Source organism: Cottoperca gobio, chromosome 13 (genome assembly GCF_900634415.1).
Source record: "Cottoperca gobio chromosome 13, fCotGob3.1, whole genome shotgun sequence".
NCBI lineage: Eukaryota > Metazoa > Chordata > Actinopteri > Perciformes > Bovichtidae > Cottoperca > Cottoperca gobio.
The window spans coordinates 4,563,753-4,582,644 of NC_041367.1; the positions used below are offsets into that span (position 1 = coordinate 4,563,753).

Here is an 18,892-nt window from a genome sequence, read left to right on the forward strand (position 1 = left end):
GAGAGCAAACAATAATGCTGTAGATGTGCGCATTTAAGGCTCATAAAGGGAAACGAATGAAGATGATTATATGAAGAGGTTAGAGATAACGTAAAGTAAAGAAAAATAAATACAAGACGACAACTTTACGAACATTTTGATTTGAATTCAGCCTTGATTGTTTAATACTTAAATATTGCATAATAGGCCTAATTAAATACAATATGCTATCTGGGCCTAGCTCGGGTGAATTCAGCTCGACTGTATTGTAGGCTGGACCCTGTAGTCGGTGTTACACTGTGTTCGGGGTTTCACACATTACACTACAAAGAAAACACTTAAATAAAACCCATTTCGTTCACTTGACTGCGGACGCTACAGTTATTAAGTGGAAGCGTCTCAGCAGCAGCAGAAGAGAGTAGCAGGAGCAAGATTTCACTCATCACGAGACAGGGAGTAAATGTTTGGCAATATTTCAGCAGCCAAATTACTTGGCAGCATTTTGAGGCAACACCTCTCATCTACATACACACTCTCAATCGCACCACGAGAGGGATTCTGCAGCACGCAGCTGCGGCCGCCGGAGCTGATGGCGGCCACTCTAGACAATGCTTTTGATTCCATGAGACGCGACGCATCCAGGGCAGACACATCCAACGACAAAGATCAAAGTAAGATATCGAGTCTCCTCGACAAAGATCTTCTCTTGCAAAATGTCCGGTGTAATACTCAGCAGCACAAGTTCATTAACCGGTGGCTTCCCTACTGTGCGGACTTATCCTTTCCTTTTATGAAAGTCATCTGGAACTACAAACTCGTCTAATTCGTGAGTATCATTTTCTCAATATGTTGGTTCCGAGCTTTTCTGAGGCTCCTGCACAAAGTAAAGAGTAAGATCAGATTATGCTGACCTCTATCACTGGAAGCTAAGGTCTCAAACCACAGGCGATCGATAATTTGGATATTGAGACGCCGGAAGAGCAATGCGGACATCAGAACAACGGCGGAAAAGGCAGGAAGTACAATGCAGGACTGTTTAGGAGAACTCCGCAGCAGCACTATGTACAGTAATAGTCATTAAAAGGACATGTTATCAGCCATAGAAAACATCAGACCTTCTGTCTGACGCAGACACACCGACAACAACAACTGACTCCAACTCTTATTTTAAACATGCACACTGCAAACTTTCCAAATGCACTTCCATCCTGCACACTTCATCCAGCCAGAGGGCTCTTTGCATGCATTATTTACAGTTGGCTTGATAACAAACTAAGTATCGATCTTGTGCAGTTTGTGGGACTCGTGACCACTTAGGAAATACCTGCAATGGAGTTACGACGGACACAAAAACAGACTTATCATCATCTGGCTTGTAGATCCAGGAGACGGTGTATTCATGGAATATCGATAATGCAATACGAGACTTGACGTCATACGGTATGCATGGATCTTAAATGTAATTTTCATTGTCTGAAAGGCTGCGTTACACTTCATTTGTTTGGACATCATATCAACAACTTGTGTTGTGAGCTCACTTATGAGGTTGACTTTCAAGTTTGGGTTCATGCAGCGAATTTAATTGGAAAAGAGCTTTGCTCACGGTTATCATATGTACACAAGTTATTATCAGATTGATGAGGTGGTTTAATTTGCATTTTAGTTTATGTGTGGCTAGCTTAGCTAACATGTTCTGAAGGTACACCAACGCTGAATCGTTCAATTCTTTGCCAATGTGCTCACATACTGTTGGTCTCACTGCCTCCCTCTAATGGAGGCGTTAACTCAAAATGTGTAATTCAAGCATTATGTTAATATGATACAGATGGGGTTTTATGAGCCACGGGCTCTTGCTCGCTATGACTGTAGGAGAATTCACTCTCCAGACACTTTCAGTTCCAGATTGCTCAGCTGCCACCTGTGTGAACGGTGCAGAGAAGAACTTTCACAGTTTTTAAAGCGGCAAGAGCAGCAACATCTGGAATTTAGCAACACATGTGTGCATTCTGAAAGATCCCCCTCCAAACATATTGGATCAGATATACAAATACGAAATTGTGCACAAACATCATTCTGCACAGTCAAGGTCAAACATCCAGGAAGTCACAAAAAGCAAAACACATCTTTGAGTGGACAAGGACTTTAAAATATAGCTGGATACAGTAAGTAGGTGATCACAACACTCACTAGTCTGCCACATATCATTAGAAAATGGACTCACAGTTGTATGAAAGCAAACGTATATATGTATTCCAACAAGAGATTCAAACAACTGGAATTTAAACAATGAATTTCCCTCAATTTCATAAAAAAGAAAGACTTCAAAGATGGTGGACACAAACAACACAAATAGCGGTTACTAAACCATCTCCTGGTTGTGTGTTGGAGTACAGAGACTCCTAGTCACCCAACTCGCATGACTGAGCACTCAATGCATACCAAACCAGACACACACACACACACACACACACACATACCAGAGCGCACAAACACACCAATGCACCAAAATAACACTCAGCTGAGAAAACGCGCCACACAAACACGACTTTTCCTGATCGGCTGCACGCGGCGTACACCGCCCACCGCCCTCATGGTCATGGCTTCAGAGCAAGCTGTGCACATACTTCTCACAGCTTCAGTTTCTCTCACACGGCGCACAATATGTAGTCAGTGCCGACTTACCAATTTACATCATTTTGGAGTAAAAGCCACTCATACCATTGAACCCATTGAATTAAAAACATGCAAACCCACATGTAATGGATGTCATTGGGGAAACAAAGCCGTACTTTATTCAGAATACTGTCACAAGGGAGGAGATGTAAATATATATATATTCAACTTCTCCTCCACTAAGCTAGGCATGGAGGACCAGCTACTCGTAAGATCCCCTTCTCCAACATTTCCCCTGTGGTGCACCACAACACTAAAATCATCATTACCTATCACTCACCTGTTCAGCTTGTGCCTTGAACCCCTTTTTGCTTCAGGACCAGCGGAGTCTCATGTGACAGGAAAGCCTTCACACCCAGTGTGTGTCCACAGTGCTGACCTGCCACGGGCTGGCCAGCTAAAAGACTAAACGCTTCACAATAGTGTCCAACTTACAAAGCCCTGTTTGTGTCTGGTGTTGTTTGTGCAATAAAAGCAAACAATGGCATTCCATGGCTTGCAACTGTATTCACTGCAGGCCTCTCCAAATGTAAAGTGCATTCAGACACCTTGGTTGGCGGACAAAGCCATGAATCTGTGTCACATGCGGGCCGGGGAAAATGGGGTGACAGCGAGGCCTGCAGCTCTGCTCCATGAGTGCTCACACGGTGCATGCTCACACGGTGCGTGCTCACACTCGTATTGGTAAAGGAAGCGTAGTCAGAACGCAGACAGTACCTGATTTTGTCCGCTGCACTGTCAGACCTGCAGAGGAAAAGAGAGGATTCAGTTATGAGGTGCTGAATCCACTAACACTGATCTCAGGGCAGTGTTAACTGCAGTCTTATACACTGTACTTCAAATACCACTAATAGTAATTATTTTTTCATATAATGTAATAAAACTTACTTTATTTACCATTTTAAGCCGTGTATAAACAATGAATAAATGGTTTATAACACATTATATACTATTGAGTAGATGAGTTTATCATCGTCACTATATATAATACAATATATTAAAAATTAAAGTTTGATAACATTATATAACCCAGTTGTTATCGGAAAGAACTGCTCTATGATTTGTACAAATATATTCATGCACTGTCTCATTATATATGAATACAAACATATTAAATAGTGTTATTATTCTAGCCAGTTTAAATATGTTCATAATCCAGGTGCTTAAAGGGATACATTGTAATCATTGACACATACTAACAACTACATTATAGTTGTTTAAACAGCAGTGTTATTACACCTGCTAATATACGGCTCCATTCTCAGGCTCCCAACATCTCACATTAAAGAAAACACATTTCTATGCAGATGACACACCGATTTATATAACAATACACCAGCTGACATATCAGTAATTGGATGTGCAAGAATCTCTCCAGTTCAACAAAGAGAAAACAGAAAGAAATGTTCAGTCATCGATGTTAAAGACACAAACAAAGCCGGACATCTTGGTGTAGTTATGGACATTTAAACTTCTGAATGCTGCTGCTAGAGTCCTCACTAACACCAGGATCGCATCACTCCAGTTCTCAGATCTTTATAATGACTTCCTGCTTGTCAAAACATTGTTATATCATTGTAAATGTAGCTGTTGGTATATAAAGTGCTCAATCGTTCAGGGCCATAACACATTTCTGATCTGCTGCTCTGTTATAAACAGTCCAGACTTCTCAAATCCTCTGGGACACGTCTGCTTACTGTCACCAGAGTCTAAACCAAAACACAGCACTTTAATTCTTTTATTGAGCTGCATATCTGGAGAAACCCCAAAGAAAGATTAAGATCGTCTCCAACTCTCGGTTCTTTTTAAGGGAACATACCATGAAAAACCCACTTTTTTCAGAGCTTGTGCACATATATTTGGATATCCAGAGAGTCTACAAACCTACAAACTGTGAAACAGGATAATCCAGTCCGTTTTTTTAGTGCTGACAGCAAACAACAACTCAACAAGCCATTCAGATTTGCCTCCCCTTCTTATGTCACAGGCAGGTTCCTTATATATACACTGTCTGTCTGCATGCAGGTATATTCAGACAGTTTGAGAAAAATAATGTGTTTTTTGAACATTAAAGCGTGAACTTGGGACTATGTATTCACAGTTTGCACTGCATTGTAGCTGCAATATATTAAAATGTCATTATTATCCTGTCTTAATTTTTATCTAACTTACATAGCCTTTTTACATGTTTGTCTTCTTATATTTGAAAGAGTCCAATGATATTTTGTCCTATAGTGTCGCTGTACAGGAGTTACATAAACATATATTCCACACTGCAATGGCGATGGCATGTCTCAGTGTGTAATCCTGATTCACAACTCACAATCATGCGCTGCGTCATCTTCACTGATGAGTCACATTACACCGTCTGAGAGAAGTCCAGCTGTGATATTACATAACCTTATCTGCAGTTATAGTGGAGGAGTACAACTTGGCAGCAGCCACAGATGCAAATACACGAAAATGACAGCAAACGAGCAAACTTCTCCTCGTGTGATCACTCTCTCTCTCTCTCTCTCTCTCTCTCTCTCTCTCTCTCTCTCTCTCTCTCTCTCTCTCTCTCCCTCTCCCTCTCCCTGAACCACCACAGATGCCCAAATAATCAGTCAGAAGCATCTAAAATCATAGCCAGACGTACATATTAGCCGGCAGCCTGCTCTGTCACTTCAAATGCAGCTGCACACAGCACACGGAGCAAACTGCAGCACACACACAAGACAAACAGACAGACGCAGTAACAAGACTGGCGGACATGGAGACGGCGAGATGGGTAAGAGTTGTGGAGAGGCAGCGGTGCATCCTCAGCGATGCAGCTGTTTTTACCTGCAGAGGAGACATGACATTCCGTGCCCTCTAAAGCCGGCTACAGAACGCTGCTCTCCCTGCAGCTGCTGCAGACGCCCCTCACTACCTATCACCAGCGACGCAAAGAGAAGAGCCGCGAGAAATCCCATAGGTTTGACAGGCACTGTTCCTACTTTGAGCAAGAGGAGACACTGAGTGAGAAGAGTGCGCGGGAGGGAGAGCCAGCGCGGGAGGGAGAGCCAGCGAGGGAAACCAGCAGAAGAGTGCAGGACAGAGAGAAAGAGTGGAGGTGTAGTGAGCAGAGCTGAAAGCAGATAAGTGGGTGGTTGTTACGAGGCTAGACGAAGAGGATTCCTACTCATGTTCTCTTTTTATCAGAATATTCTTGTTTGATAAACCAGGAATTCCCACAGTAGGCTACTAACACCACAGGAAAGATCCCTGGATCTGCATTCTACTTTTGGGATAAAAAACATGAAATTAGAGTGACAGAAGACACCTTGGTGTATTCCTTGCCTTGAGAAACTTCTCCAACCCTGAAGATCAAGTAAGCAAGCAAGAACAAATAATTCTGCATCAGTACAATGTGCTCTTCATAGTTCCACTTTCCTGACATATAATCTTCCTAATCTCTTTGTAGGCAAGAACTTTCTCACAGAGCTTCCTCCAGGCTGCATGGGCTTTCATAAGGGATGCAATATGAAACTGCACATCCCAGGCCACTAGGTGCACACACACACACACACACACTTAAAACAGACACGTACACACACACATACCTACACACCAGGTTCTATAACTAATTTAATGTCCGGACCTGTCACAGTATCCTGTGACAACCGAAGCATATTCCAAGGTGCTAAAGAGCTGATGATACTCCATGTCTCAACTCAAACTGAGCTTTGGGGCAGTAGAGACACCAATTACTGTCGGCGCAGTTACACATTGGCACCATAAGACTGTCTAATAGGCAGATATCCAAAAAAAGGACTGCTCGTATTGACATAAAGAGGCCTTTTTGTCAATATGTCTTTAAAGTCAAGACCACAAACACCCTCTATGCTCTTTTGGAGTCCTCATTCAAGTCCCTGACATTAATCCATTTGCACAGAATGAGTATCTTCCTAAAACAATCATGTTAGCTAGTTGAAGGCTTGAATTAGTATTTTAAAGTAAAAAAAAGCTGAAGAATTAAAAGCCACAGTGAAACAGACAGAAACTGATTGCAGGACGTAGCAATACCTTTGTGCAGCAGTATGAAGGAAGCGCCCCCTAGTGGAGAATGCTTGCAGGAAATCGACTGTGACCAGAAATGATGGAATACATTCACAATTTGAGTTGATTATTCATCCCAGCATCACAAATCTACACATGACCTGGTAGATAAGTCAACAGTTTCAATGTGCTGTATGTTTCCAACATTCTGTTTACTGAATAACTCTGTAAGAAATGTTTCCTGGATTGAATCCTCTCATTTTGATTTATGTAACATTCTGTCAAAATTGGGAAAATCACTTGCAAAATTGAATCACACACACACACACACACACAACGCACCCACACCACGCACACACACACACACACACACACCACGCGCCTCGCACACACACCTTGCACCTTGCACACACACCTTGCACCTCGCACACACACTTCACACAGACACCTTGCACCTCGCACGCACACTTCCCACACACACACACACACCACGCACCTCGCACACACACCTTGCACCTTGCACACACACCTTGCACCTCGCACACACACCTTGCACCTCGCACACACACTTCACACAGACACCTTGCACCTCGCAGGCACACTTCCCACACACACACACACACACACACACCACGCACCTCGCACACACACCTTGCACACACACCTTGCACCTCGCACACACACTTCACACAGACACCTTGCACCTCGCACGCACACTTTCCACACTCACCACGCACCCACACCACGCACACAGCTTGCACCTCGCACACACACCTTGCACACACACCTCACATACACACACTTCACACAGACACACCTTGCACCTTGCACACACACCTTGCATGCACACTTCCCACACACACACACAACTCACCTCTCCTCTCGGATTAATGGAGTCAAGAAGCGAGTGCCATCGTCTTCATGGCTGCTCTGCTGGCTGCTCTGCTGGCTGCTCTGCTGGCTGCTCTGCTGGCTGCTCTGCTGGCTGCTCTGCTGGCTGCTCTGCTGGCTGCTCTGCTGGCTGCTGGATGTCACATGAAAGAGAAGTGAGGTTAATCATTACAGAATGATTCCATTAAACTAAAATCAACATTTTAGGGTGTGCGTGTACTGTATGTGCATTTCTTCTTGTGTTATCGCAGAAGGTTAGGGTGAGTAATCTCATGAATCAGGGTTTTTCTTGCCCCTGCAAACAAGGAACACGAGGCAAAAAGCATGAAAAAAAGAAAGCCTGGCATAAAAAGTACATAGTATAAACTTTCCAGCTGTTTTGCACTATATTATCTCGGCCCCTGCAGGGCACAAGTATCAGTTTCTATCATAAATCTCTTACTACATCAACTGTCCAAGATCCTACAAATGAAGGGTGAAATATATAAACCATCTGTCCAATATACAGTTTATGGAAACATGGTCCTTTCCTGCTCATGCACATATCCAGAGATGACACTAGAGGGGGCTATATGACATAAGCTATGAACAAGATAAGGCTTTAGATAATAAGTAACAGGTTTTCAGATGTGCACATGAATATAACTATAGAAAATCATTCCCACATAATAAAGCGGGAGTAGTTCTAGATCTCAAACAGCTTCAAGTTAAAGTTTCACACATGAATGATATCACAGAGACTTGACTGCCATTCTTTTCTTTTAAATGGATGATTCTTTCCTATTTTAAGCTTCTGCTGTCATTCCACACTTTGACATCTGCTGTAAGAATAAAGCTGGTCTGTTGGGAAAGCTTCACTAATTCACACTCTGCAGGGCGCCCTAATCCCATTCCAACAGTAGCTCTGCACAAGGCGGGAGGGGAACCTGGAATGTGTGGAAAAGCAGATTTTGAGAGTTGAGATACTTTTGGTAACTAGCCAGTAACCAATCATTTAACTTGTATTGAGCCTAAACATGTTGTTTTTTCTCAAGAATAAGTGAAATAATCGACTTTATATTTATTTATCGTGCTCAATTAAACTAAATAACATCGAAAACAAATGACCACATCACCAGCTTTACAGTATAAAGTATTTTATACCGTAAATGCACAGAAATAAAGCTGCATTAAGGTGGAACATATGCATTCAGGTAAAGCTCAGAGCACCATTCATGCATTTGAGCAGTTGTGATGGATAGATATAAAACTGATGATGCTAAGATCATTCAGAAACTTTTAACCACAACATATCAGCCTAAATAAGGTGAGCTCCACTCCCTCCTGTCTGAGCTTGTGCCTCGTCTGCAGCAGGTAAACGGTTTGTCTGCCAGCTGATCCCTCCGGGGGGCTGACAGTGCTGTAAAAACACACGTGTTAGTTCGGGTTCATCTAAGTGTTTATACATGTATCTTTTTCCTTTAGCACATGTTCCTTTTAAAGCACCAGAACAGATATTTGACATGGCATGGACCCACACTGAATTATTCATTTCTCGTACACAATTGAGAGCATATGCGCTTTGCACATGACAGCATTGAGGCTCAACAACATACTGTCATACTGAAGAAGGAGCAAAAACAACCATCTTCAGTAAAAACCGCAAACAAAATATATGTAATGGTGCAATATTTGGGATTTTCTTTCCAAGACAGAATGCACAACACAGCTGCTCTGCACGAACATAATCCATCCCACTTATTTTGGATGAAGTATGATACAAATCTCAATCATATTTGCATATTTGCATTGTATTTACTGTAGTTTGAAATGCAGAAGAAGTAACATTGTGAAGAGTTTTCCTTACTTGATGTAACGCCACATTTAAGGTGATGGATGGTGGCTCGTCACTTTCTCTGCTCAATGACAAAACTGAGAGAACTATTGCATAGATGCATTTTTTCATTCACTTTATGAGCAACATTGTTTTCATCATCTTCCTGCTGCTGTAATGAAGCAAGCTGAAGAGCTGGCGAAGTTATTACCATTTCTTCAAAACGGATAACAGTAACTCATCAGTTTTCTTTTTTTCCCCCTGCGTCGCTTTGTGCGAGGTTGTGCGTCTGAAATATTTAAATGTTCGGACGAGGTGGAAGCAGTGAAGCCTGCACCACCTCCTTGAAATAGCCTTGCTGTTTTCAGCCTGCAGAACAGTAGAGTCTGTGTCTGCAAACCTCCACTGGTCCTAGACTCACAATCTTACAACCGCAGGGACACGCATGCACACACTTACACCGACAGACAGTGTACACATCCAATGCATGAAGACACACACAAGGCTAGAATACAAAGATTATTTGACCACACATGTCAAAGAAGCGTTTTACTGAGCAGGAACCAGGCTCACCTTCGAGGACAGAGAAGAGTAAATATCCCCATGAATCCAAAAGCTTCATGGATTCAAAGCAATCTGACTGGTTTGATTTCAGTTATAGGAAAACTAAAGCTGAATTTTTAATAATTAACTGCATCACTTTTAATAATTTACTTTATCACTTGTAATCATTACTGTACGACTGACAACAAAGCAGCTGAAATGCAGAAACCCTGCATAAACAGGCCATTTATTATTATTATTATTATTATTATTATTATTATATATTTCATTAACTATAAATGCTCTGCTATGTTTGTATATTAACTCTCCAATAACAGCCAGTTTCAAGCCACCACCCCTGAGTAGGTGCTCTTGAATACACTGCCACACAGTCAAAGTGCGGAGCAGCCACGAGTGTCATCCCTGCTGGAGGAACAGATCCAATGTCCAGTAAAGAACAAATGTGCAGGTCATGTAAAAATAAATAATCCAGTATTTATTCAATATACATCAGCAAAGACCACTTGACTGGTTTAGTTGTGGACTCTAGCTTAAATGTTAACTTCCACGTTAAGTGACTAACATTATATCACCTTAAAAATATCGACTTTTTCATCTTTAGTTGTGTCTCACCACTTCTGAAACTTTCCGAAACTGACATTTCACGCCATAATTTGCCAGCTGTGCAAAAGGTGAAGCAGTAACTTCTCTTTTTTTCATGTGAAGCAACACTATGAATTCTTTTTCAGGAGAAAATGTGCACCATTATTCCCACATTAAAAGAAATGATCGTGTCTCACACCTCTTTATGATGGCAGACGTGCTTTAACACTGGCTTCCCGTGTGTCGCAGAATTGATTTTAAAACAATGCTTTTGCTTTAATAAAGCACTTAATGGCTTGAGTACAACATGCATTTTTAATATAGTATGTTATGAACCATCTTTCAGATGTTTTAGGGACGGTTTTGCCGACTCTCCACAGAGACCTCAAATCTGCAACTCTTGAGTTCTGCTCCGACGCTTAGTTCTTTTAAAATTAGGCTTAACACGTTTCTGATGCTGCTGCCGTTTATTTATTAAAATGTGGGTCTGTAACTGTAGCCTGTCGCTGCACCAATTTAGCTTATTTAGCATTTAGTATCATGGCGGAGCACGTTGAACTGCTGTTGAGGTGCTGTACAAATAAACTGAATCTCCATGTACAACGCCATCCATGAGCGTCCTCATGTTCACAGCTAACCATGCTCCCCACTTTGCATTGACATTTAACACCAGAGAGAATGCTATTTTTATAATAGTTTTTTTCCTTCCATAAAACACTAGGTTGTCAAAAAGCTGTCAACAAAGCAGTGCTGACTTAATAGAAAACATTTATCTGTGAGAACATGGCGTACTGTACAGCAGCACACTGCGTCTCTTCTACTTCTCGTTTCTGCCACTTTGAATGTCATCCGATAAACAAACTATAAAACAGACACGGAACATGACTGTGATATTTACATGCGAGTCAGGCAGCTGTACTTCTTCTCTCTGTACTGAGAGCAGACTGCAGCTACAGTGACTCACTATCGCCTCTAGAGGAACAAGTGGTATTACAAGACTGGACGGAGCGGCGCTAGTCAGTTAGCATGCTAACTGCAGTAGATATATCTGCAACACAACACACAGAGGTCTTTGACATAACGTCAACACAGTTACCTCTTCACTTTCTGTTTATAATATTAGTTAATTGTTTAAATTCTGGCATATCCTCCACATTGAATCTTTACGCCTGTATGCTACATGCAGCTAGTAACAAGCAGCACATTGAGGAGGTGTCATATCGTCTTAACGCCACTGTGTGGTATCAAGCTGAGTCCACTTTACACTGTACTAATGGTGTGCTGGATAATTAATGTATTTCACACACAGGGATGCTGTCAGAGGTTATGCACGAATGCCTCTGATGTCTTCCTCCTAGATAAAGATGACACCCTGATGGATGGAGTAAAGAAGCTGTTCCTGTCTGCCATCTGTTACCTACGACAGGGATACAGCAGGAGACATCACTACCAGTCATTACATATTTAACTACAAAGAACTGCACTTGTTATAGATTGCAAAAACAATGACAGTAGGCACATCCTATCAATTTTCCCATGACTAATCTGAGTACAATGAAGCAAGCAGAAGGTTGGTGAGCTTCATACATTCTGCAAATAGAAGACAAATGGTTCTGGTTGACTATATTTTACTGTAACTGCAACGCAATGACGACCCTGAGTCTCTCAGGTAAAATAACAATCATGACTTAACTCAAACATACACAAGAGTAAACTTACTCTTTAAGAAAAGTTGTATTTGATACGGGAACAGAGATTATTTATCATTAGTTTATCTTTGTCCACATTTATTTGTTTAACCACAAATAAAGTTAGTTTGCAAGATTAGTAAGGCTTGATCGACATTTCTACTTTATGTTATTTTACTCGACAGCTTTAGTTACAAGTAACTTTGCAGATTTAGATTTTTAGAAAATTCAAATCAACTAATAAATGACGATGTATTAATACAAGTTAAGCTTGCCAGCATTTAAAACTAGCCCCACCTTTACCAGCGCCAACATTAAAGTGATGATGCATCACTAATTAATACAGTAATATAATATGTATGAATGTGAAATGGGCCTGAATAATGAGTACTTTTGTTACTTTAAGTATATTTTGACACCAATACTTTTGTAATTTTACTTGAAAGCAGGACTTTTAGTTGTTTTTACACTGTAGTATTGCTACTTTTACTAGAGGAAGTACTTTTGTTCCGTCTCACACGATATTTATTAATTACACTCGACTGCACACACCTCTCGTCTTGTGTTTTTAGTAACTAATTTAACATGCTTCAATGAACAAGGTCACTTTGTTTAAATTGCTAATATACTTTAACTTGCTGTGACCTTTCCCTTTAGCCACCATCACATACTGTATCTAGGTGTCAGTGTGTCTCACGACCATGCATCTGAAAGGGAGGAAGCTATTGATTTTGTAAACCCCTCGACCTTTCCTCCAGTGCTGCAGTGAGGTCAAGCGTTTAAGTTTCAGATGACCCTGCAGTATCACCGGAGGTCTTTGTTTTAAAACACACAATGTCTCGTGTGTATATTTATGCTGCCAAGTGGAAAGCTTTGGTGACCCCTGAGCGAAGGTCTGCCGATTCCATTCAAGGAGTGTAATCAAAACACAAGGATGAAGCCAGCTATAATTAAAAAAAAAATGATTAGCTGGTCTTTTAACATCTACATTTCGCTTTCTTTAAACTCATATCATGTGTCATTTGGGGTTTTCTGAAAGGAAGTTTGTTTCCAGTACTTCGCTCAATTTAACCTGGTCACCCTTCACTTACTACCAAACAGTGGAGTCAAACACCCGCCCATAAAACCATTAAAAGATCTCAGGATAACGTTAATCCATCCATTTACAAGTGCACCGACGGAATGCTTTAGATTGAACGCAAGGAAAACTGAAAAACTACCGCTTGTGGTAAGTTGTGTGTTATTAAACTGCACGCTGTTGATTATGCATTAAACTCTGAAAGGTGAAACCGCAAGCTACATAGAAGTTCAAACGTCCAATGATCAAAAAAAGCGGCGTTGAAACAACAACAACTTAACTGTCTTTGAGTTAAACATTAGTGCAGGTAACCTTGAAGCAGCATGGCGGTATAAAGGGAAGATGTGGGGAGAAGAGGGGAATGACTTCAGGGGAGTAGGGAGAGCCCACACCAACCTGCTCTCACTGACTTGCTCCTTCTTTTGTCGGACCTTTAGCCACTTCCTCAACAGGAAGCGCTTGCGACGCGGAGAGGCGCTGGGCGTGGAGCAGCGGGACCAGGTGGAGGTGGCGTCTTCATCACTGGATGGTGTGATCTCAATGGAAGGCAGCTGCAGGTACTCCTTGGAGCCGGATCGGGTCGTGAGATGACCAACAGTTGTCCGCCCCCTTTCAAGCTCCCTCTCGCTGGGCACATTCCTCATGCGGCGCATCTTGAAGCGCTTGCGTCTGAGCGTTGGTGTTGAGGAGCTGGATTGCACAGAGCCATCTGACACTGCGTACCGTCCACCGTCTGAGTATGCCGGAGCATCGATTGGGACGCTCACCTGGAGCGAAGGGGGTCTAAGAGTGCCACTCATGGTCCTGACTAGCTTTGTAAAAGTGTAAATACAAAACCTAAAGCACTTATTTCTTTAGATTTTTTAGTTACAAGAACGGCAAATGCTGCAGTTCTGCTATCTACAGAAAAGTTGAGGTTTAGTGCTGAACAGAGGCACAATCTTTGGTGGACCTCACACAGCAACCTCAGTTCTGCTTGTTTATTTTAAAGCCCTCTCCACGTGCTAGCCAATGGACTGAAAGACTGGCTGAGAAGTCCTGATAGCAGATATCTTGGGCCGGACCAAGTCCTGCTACTCCTCAGCTGTTGGTTGATATGTATCAGGTCAGTGGCTGGCTGACTGTGAGGAGCAGTGTGGCAGTAAACTCAGGCTCTCAGGCTGGGAAGGAGAGGGCTGGATTAAATAACAAAGAGGTCTTCTGTTCTGAGAGCAGCAGATGAAACATGTATAAGGTCTGTCAGGCAGTGTAACACAACTCCTTTGCTGGTCCTCCCCAGGGACTGGCAGGCCAAGTTACACACACACACACACACACACACACACACACACACACACACACACACACACACACACACTGTCTAAGCTGCCAAAGTCTTTACCTCAGCTGCTGTTGCTAATGCTAAAGAGTAAGGCACCAACTGTTAGCCCTTGAATATTGATGCTTGTGTTGCGTAAAGGCTTGAAGGTAGTTTGTTGTCACTTTGTGCTCTTTTTAAAGTTGCTGCAGCAGAGTAGGACACTTTCGATCCGGGTTGTGGCCATGCTGGAGGGTGAGGTCCGTCTTGTGCCCCCAGTGAGTCGCCGTCTCCCCGCAGTTAAAGCCTAAATGTTAAAGGAAGGTGATAGGACTGCAAGGTACAAGGCAAGGCTGAGGAGTGATGATGAATGAAGTTAAACACACACGTACACACACACATAATCAAAAAGGCATAGTGTACAGGAACACACAAGCAAGATAACAGATGACAGGGAACAGGCAGCACATCTGATGGGATGCACAAACACACTCACACATCACCAGATTCTGATCCACTAAACGTACAGTGCCAATCCACCACCATGCACCAGCCCAGGTTTATCAATCCTGAACACCTTTCTTCCCTTAAAACTGTGTTCAGTGTATCACAGACCTTTAGACGTTCTGAGAGATAACATCCAACCTCTTTAAATCACAGCCACCGTTCACAATAGATATCTATACAGTCAACCTGCTTTATAGGTTAAGGGTCAACCACAAAAAGAGAGAGCACCTGCAGACAACAAAACAACCCTCTCACCAAATGTTTGATCTTGACTGAGGAGCCAATGTGCTGCCTGTTAAGAGAAACCCCTTTGAGTTTCGCTGAATGCGAGCCAAGACGAAACCTGTCCGTTTTTCAGGTGCAACTGTCAAGCAAACAGACTAAAAATAAAAATAAATTGGGGCAGACCATCACAAAGGAAGCAGAGTTGAGTGGCAGTCTCAAATACTACAGACACAAAGTCAATAGTAAACACCGCCATCTGCGTTCTTCTCCTATCCTTCGCCATTTGAGCAGCTAGAATAATTGCGCTACACATATGGTTTCTCAGCTGGGCTTCTATGAGGTGAGAAACAAATGGCAGGGGGAGCCGTTATGTGACTACTAAGATAGAAGAGAGAGCACAGAGATATTATACAACCTCATAGTACCGCTTAATATAAATCAGCGAATAAATGTCTATAAAGTGTATTTAAAGTACGTTTTAAAATCTGGCCAAAAGGAGTCAGAGAGCGCTTACAGAAGAGCCGTTTTCTTTGCTGTGGAAGTTAGTGTAGATTCAGAAGAGCAGAAATGTGGAAGGAGCATCTGTGTAACTGAATCTGAACGAACGTTATCTCTACTGTAAATCCAAGTTTTCTTGCAGCTCTGACTGCTTGAAAACGTATTTTGTGAGAGCCCGATCTAAGAGTTGATCCAGGGGACTTAATAGACGTGAGATTTGACGACTGCACTACAGAAGATACTGTAAGGCCAAGACAAAAACATTGCCCTACAGTTTCTGGCTGATGGTTTTTAAAAAAAGGAACAGCCAAGCCGCTTATGTGATTATAAAACTCATCTCTTGCATCTTGAAACTTTGGACTTAAAAAACACACACGTTTACAGTAGCTGCAATCTAAAGGATCATGGGGGCAAAAGCTGCCATGAAAATTGTATGGCCTCAATAAAGTCAAAGCCACATTAAATGTGTATGCCCCAGGTTTGAAAGTTAAGACTAAAACAAAGGATAAGAAAGGTCTATGCTGCTCACCATGGGGCACCTGGTTTAAAGTGGGGGAGAAAACTGTCTCAAGGTCGTTATGTCCTGTTATTTCCTTGGTTTTCATAAGGGAGTTTTTGCTGAAGCAGCTGGCGAGCGGACAGATAGAGGCGAGAACATGGGAATAAATGACAACGTAATAGATTTGTGCGTATATTTCTCGCTTTCCCCCCCTGATGGTCTCTCACTGCTGCTCCAGGCACTTGCACTACAACACACACACACACTGAGGGGTTGCGGCAAAGGCTGCATTGAAGACTGAATCCGCAGATATCAAAATAGCAGTGGCGCTACTTCTAGAACTTGCAAAGTGATACCTCTTTCAATAACTCTGAAAATAAAAAGGTAATATTAGGATGTGCCTATATTTATCCCAGTAATAACCACATGCTTGTCTGATAAAGGGTTTGAAATAGAGCTATGTGGGGCAGATTACTCCTGTTAAGAAAACTGTACATTCAAACATTGCTATCAGTGTAATAGAGATAGCCAAGACATATATTAAGGGCTCCCTTTGGATTCCTTTGCAAATATTTGACTTGGAGCAATTGGGCCGTGTAAAGGTCAGCACTAATAGGCAGGAACAACGTGCACTTTGGTGCGCAAGGGTTTTATTCTTGGAGAAATAAAACCTTTCAAATTCTTACCTAAGAAAGGGAATTGTTGTTTTTACATGTTGAATATTTGAGGTCTAAAACTTTCCGTTTGTACGCCAGTAAAGCTTCAGTAAAAACTGTTTCCATTTACATTGTTCTGCCTCTGAGTCCCAGCCTCCTTCTGTCTTCATCGTACGTCAACAATGTTGTATTTTCCTATTAAAAACATGTAACTGTGTCATTACTAATGATGTCCTTCCATGTATTCTCCCGTCATTAATAAATGATCAGGAACTTATTAAGTATTCATTACGAGAGGTGTAAAGATAATGTGTGCATGTTCAGTTGTGACACTGTTTATCTTCCAATAAACGTCTGCAATGCAGATCTGACACACACACACACACACACACACACACACACACACGAGCACACTCTCTGACCCGGAGGCTGAGTGTGGAGGTGGGGGAAACATCATGCGTTAATTAGGGCACGACAACAGTTTCACACATTCAGTGAGCCTCGGGTCGTGGCGTCGCTGGGCTCGACTCAGAGGAGCAGGTGACGTCGTGGCTGAGGATTCACTTTAAGAGTTTCACGGTTTCCATGTGTTGAAGTTTTTAATTTATTCATGCAACCCTGGGAAACACTGCTCACTAGCTGGAGAGTGTGTTGACACACCTGTGCACTAAGTACTCTATAATAATGTTTAAGGAATTAAGAGTGCACAGCAGGAAGGACCCTAATGGTCGAGCCATCTTGTGTCTCAGTTGCCTTGTGCACTTTGCCATGCATACGTTAGCGGAGTCAACAGATGGACCCACCACAGAGACGCTTTGCTGTTACAGCTGAGACAGAGATCACAGTTTTCCGTCACCGCGGCGGCTACACGGCACACAGCAACCCGTGGGATTGCTCGCCTGTCACGCGTCATTACTAACCATCAAAGTTCAGCTCCATTGTTCCCCTGCGTCCCTATTCTTAGCACAGTGTCCCTGTCAGCACAATGTCAAAGACCGTGGGGCAGATTACAGAGGCACGCTGATGCTGATTAACACTCGGGAAAATACACGCCGCAGAAAGTGCTCCGATAAGTCCAGAGAATTCTGTACAAGGGCACAAAACAGAGAGCAGCTGATAACTGGGAAATGTGTTTGTCGTGGTCGGATAACGTTTGAACTATAACTATGAAGAGGCTGCTTTAAGATTCTCAACGATGCTGCATGTACCTGTACAGACGCAGGAGGAAAGACATATGGATGCTCCTTGTATTCTAGGACATCTAACACCAAAGAAGTTATTTACTTATTGTACTAAGTCGTGCTATGAAATGACTGGACTACCAGCTGGTAGAGGTCACAACATCTATGACTAATGAGAAAAAGATAGGGAGTGACAAAGAGTCCTCACGTAGGGGTGAACCCTGCAGCACAACAGGGTTGCAGTATGTTAAGCTACAGAGTGATGGGAGAATACGACATGCACTGTGAAGTTATGATGAGGTTTTAAACCCTGATCACGTAACACACTTCCTTCTTTACCTTTCTCCCTTTCCTGTACAACTAAATCTTCCGAACGCTCCAGTCACACTGGCATCTTATTGCACACCGACTCGCCGTAAAGACGAATGAAGGAACACATTGTACTGCAAATAAACTGCATTCATCACAGAGTGCTCTCTCTCTCTCTCTCTCTTCGTGGAGCCCAACTCAAGGAGGTTTGCACGGTTATTTTCCATTAACAGCTACAGAAACATGCTAAAAGACACACATTTTTTTGGGGGGTCAAACTTTAACACACAGACACTTAAATTTAAAGTGCACCCTTCTTAATGAGAGCAGGCACGTAATCCTGCGTCCTGCAGCTCTCATCACAAAGAGGGCTGCCTGCTCATCCTCTTTGGTCTACACATCTATAGAGACTGATCAAAACCAGAGCTTTCA

The 18,892-nt window shown here is 42.4% G+C and overlaps 2 protein-coding genes across 3 annotated transcripts in view; both read right to left on the reverse strand.

Annotated features, from left to right (window-relative positions):
• LOC115017600 (protein Aster-B-like) overlaps positions 1–18,892 on the reverse strand; it is a 71,293-nt gene that overhangs the window by 48,352 nt on the left and 4,049 nt on the right. Inside the window, exons 2-3 of one of the 2 annotated variants that reach the window (XM_029446223.1) lie at positions 7,547–7,684; positions 3,370–3,396 (exon numbers count right to left, since the gene is read on the reverse strand). The gene's annotated coding sequence lies outside the window, so the exon portion shown is untranslated. Of the gene's footprint in view, positions 1–3,369; positions 3,397–7,546; positions 7,685–18,892 lie in introns of those variants that run through there. The other variant, XM_029446221.1, reaches the window with a different exon arrangement.
• LOC115017754 (uncharacterized) lies at positions 1,855–14,088 on the reverse strand. Its single transcript, XM_029446440.1, has 4 exons — positions 13,685–14,088; positions 7,547–7,696; positions 3,370–3,396; positions 1,855–1,897 (listed from the first exon to the last, which is right to left on the reverse strand). The coding sequence occupies exons 1-4, from the start codon at positions 14,086–14,088 to the stop codon at positions 1,855–1,857; spliced, it is 624 nt and encodes a 207-aa protein (XP_029302300.1).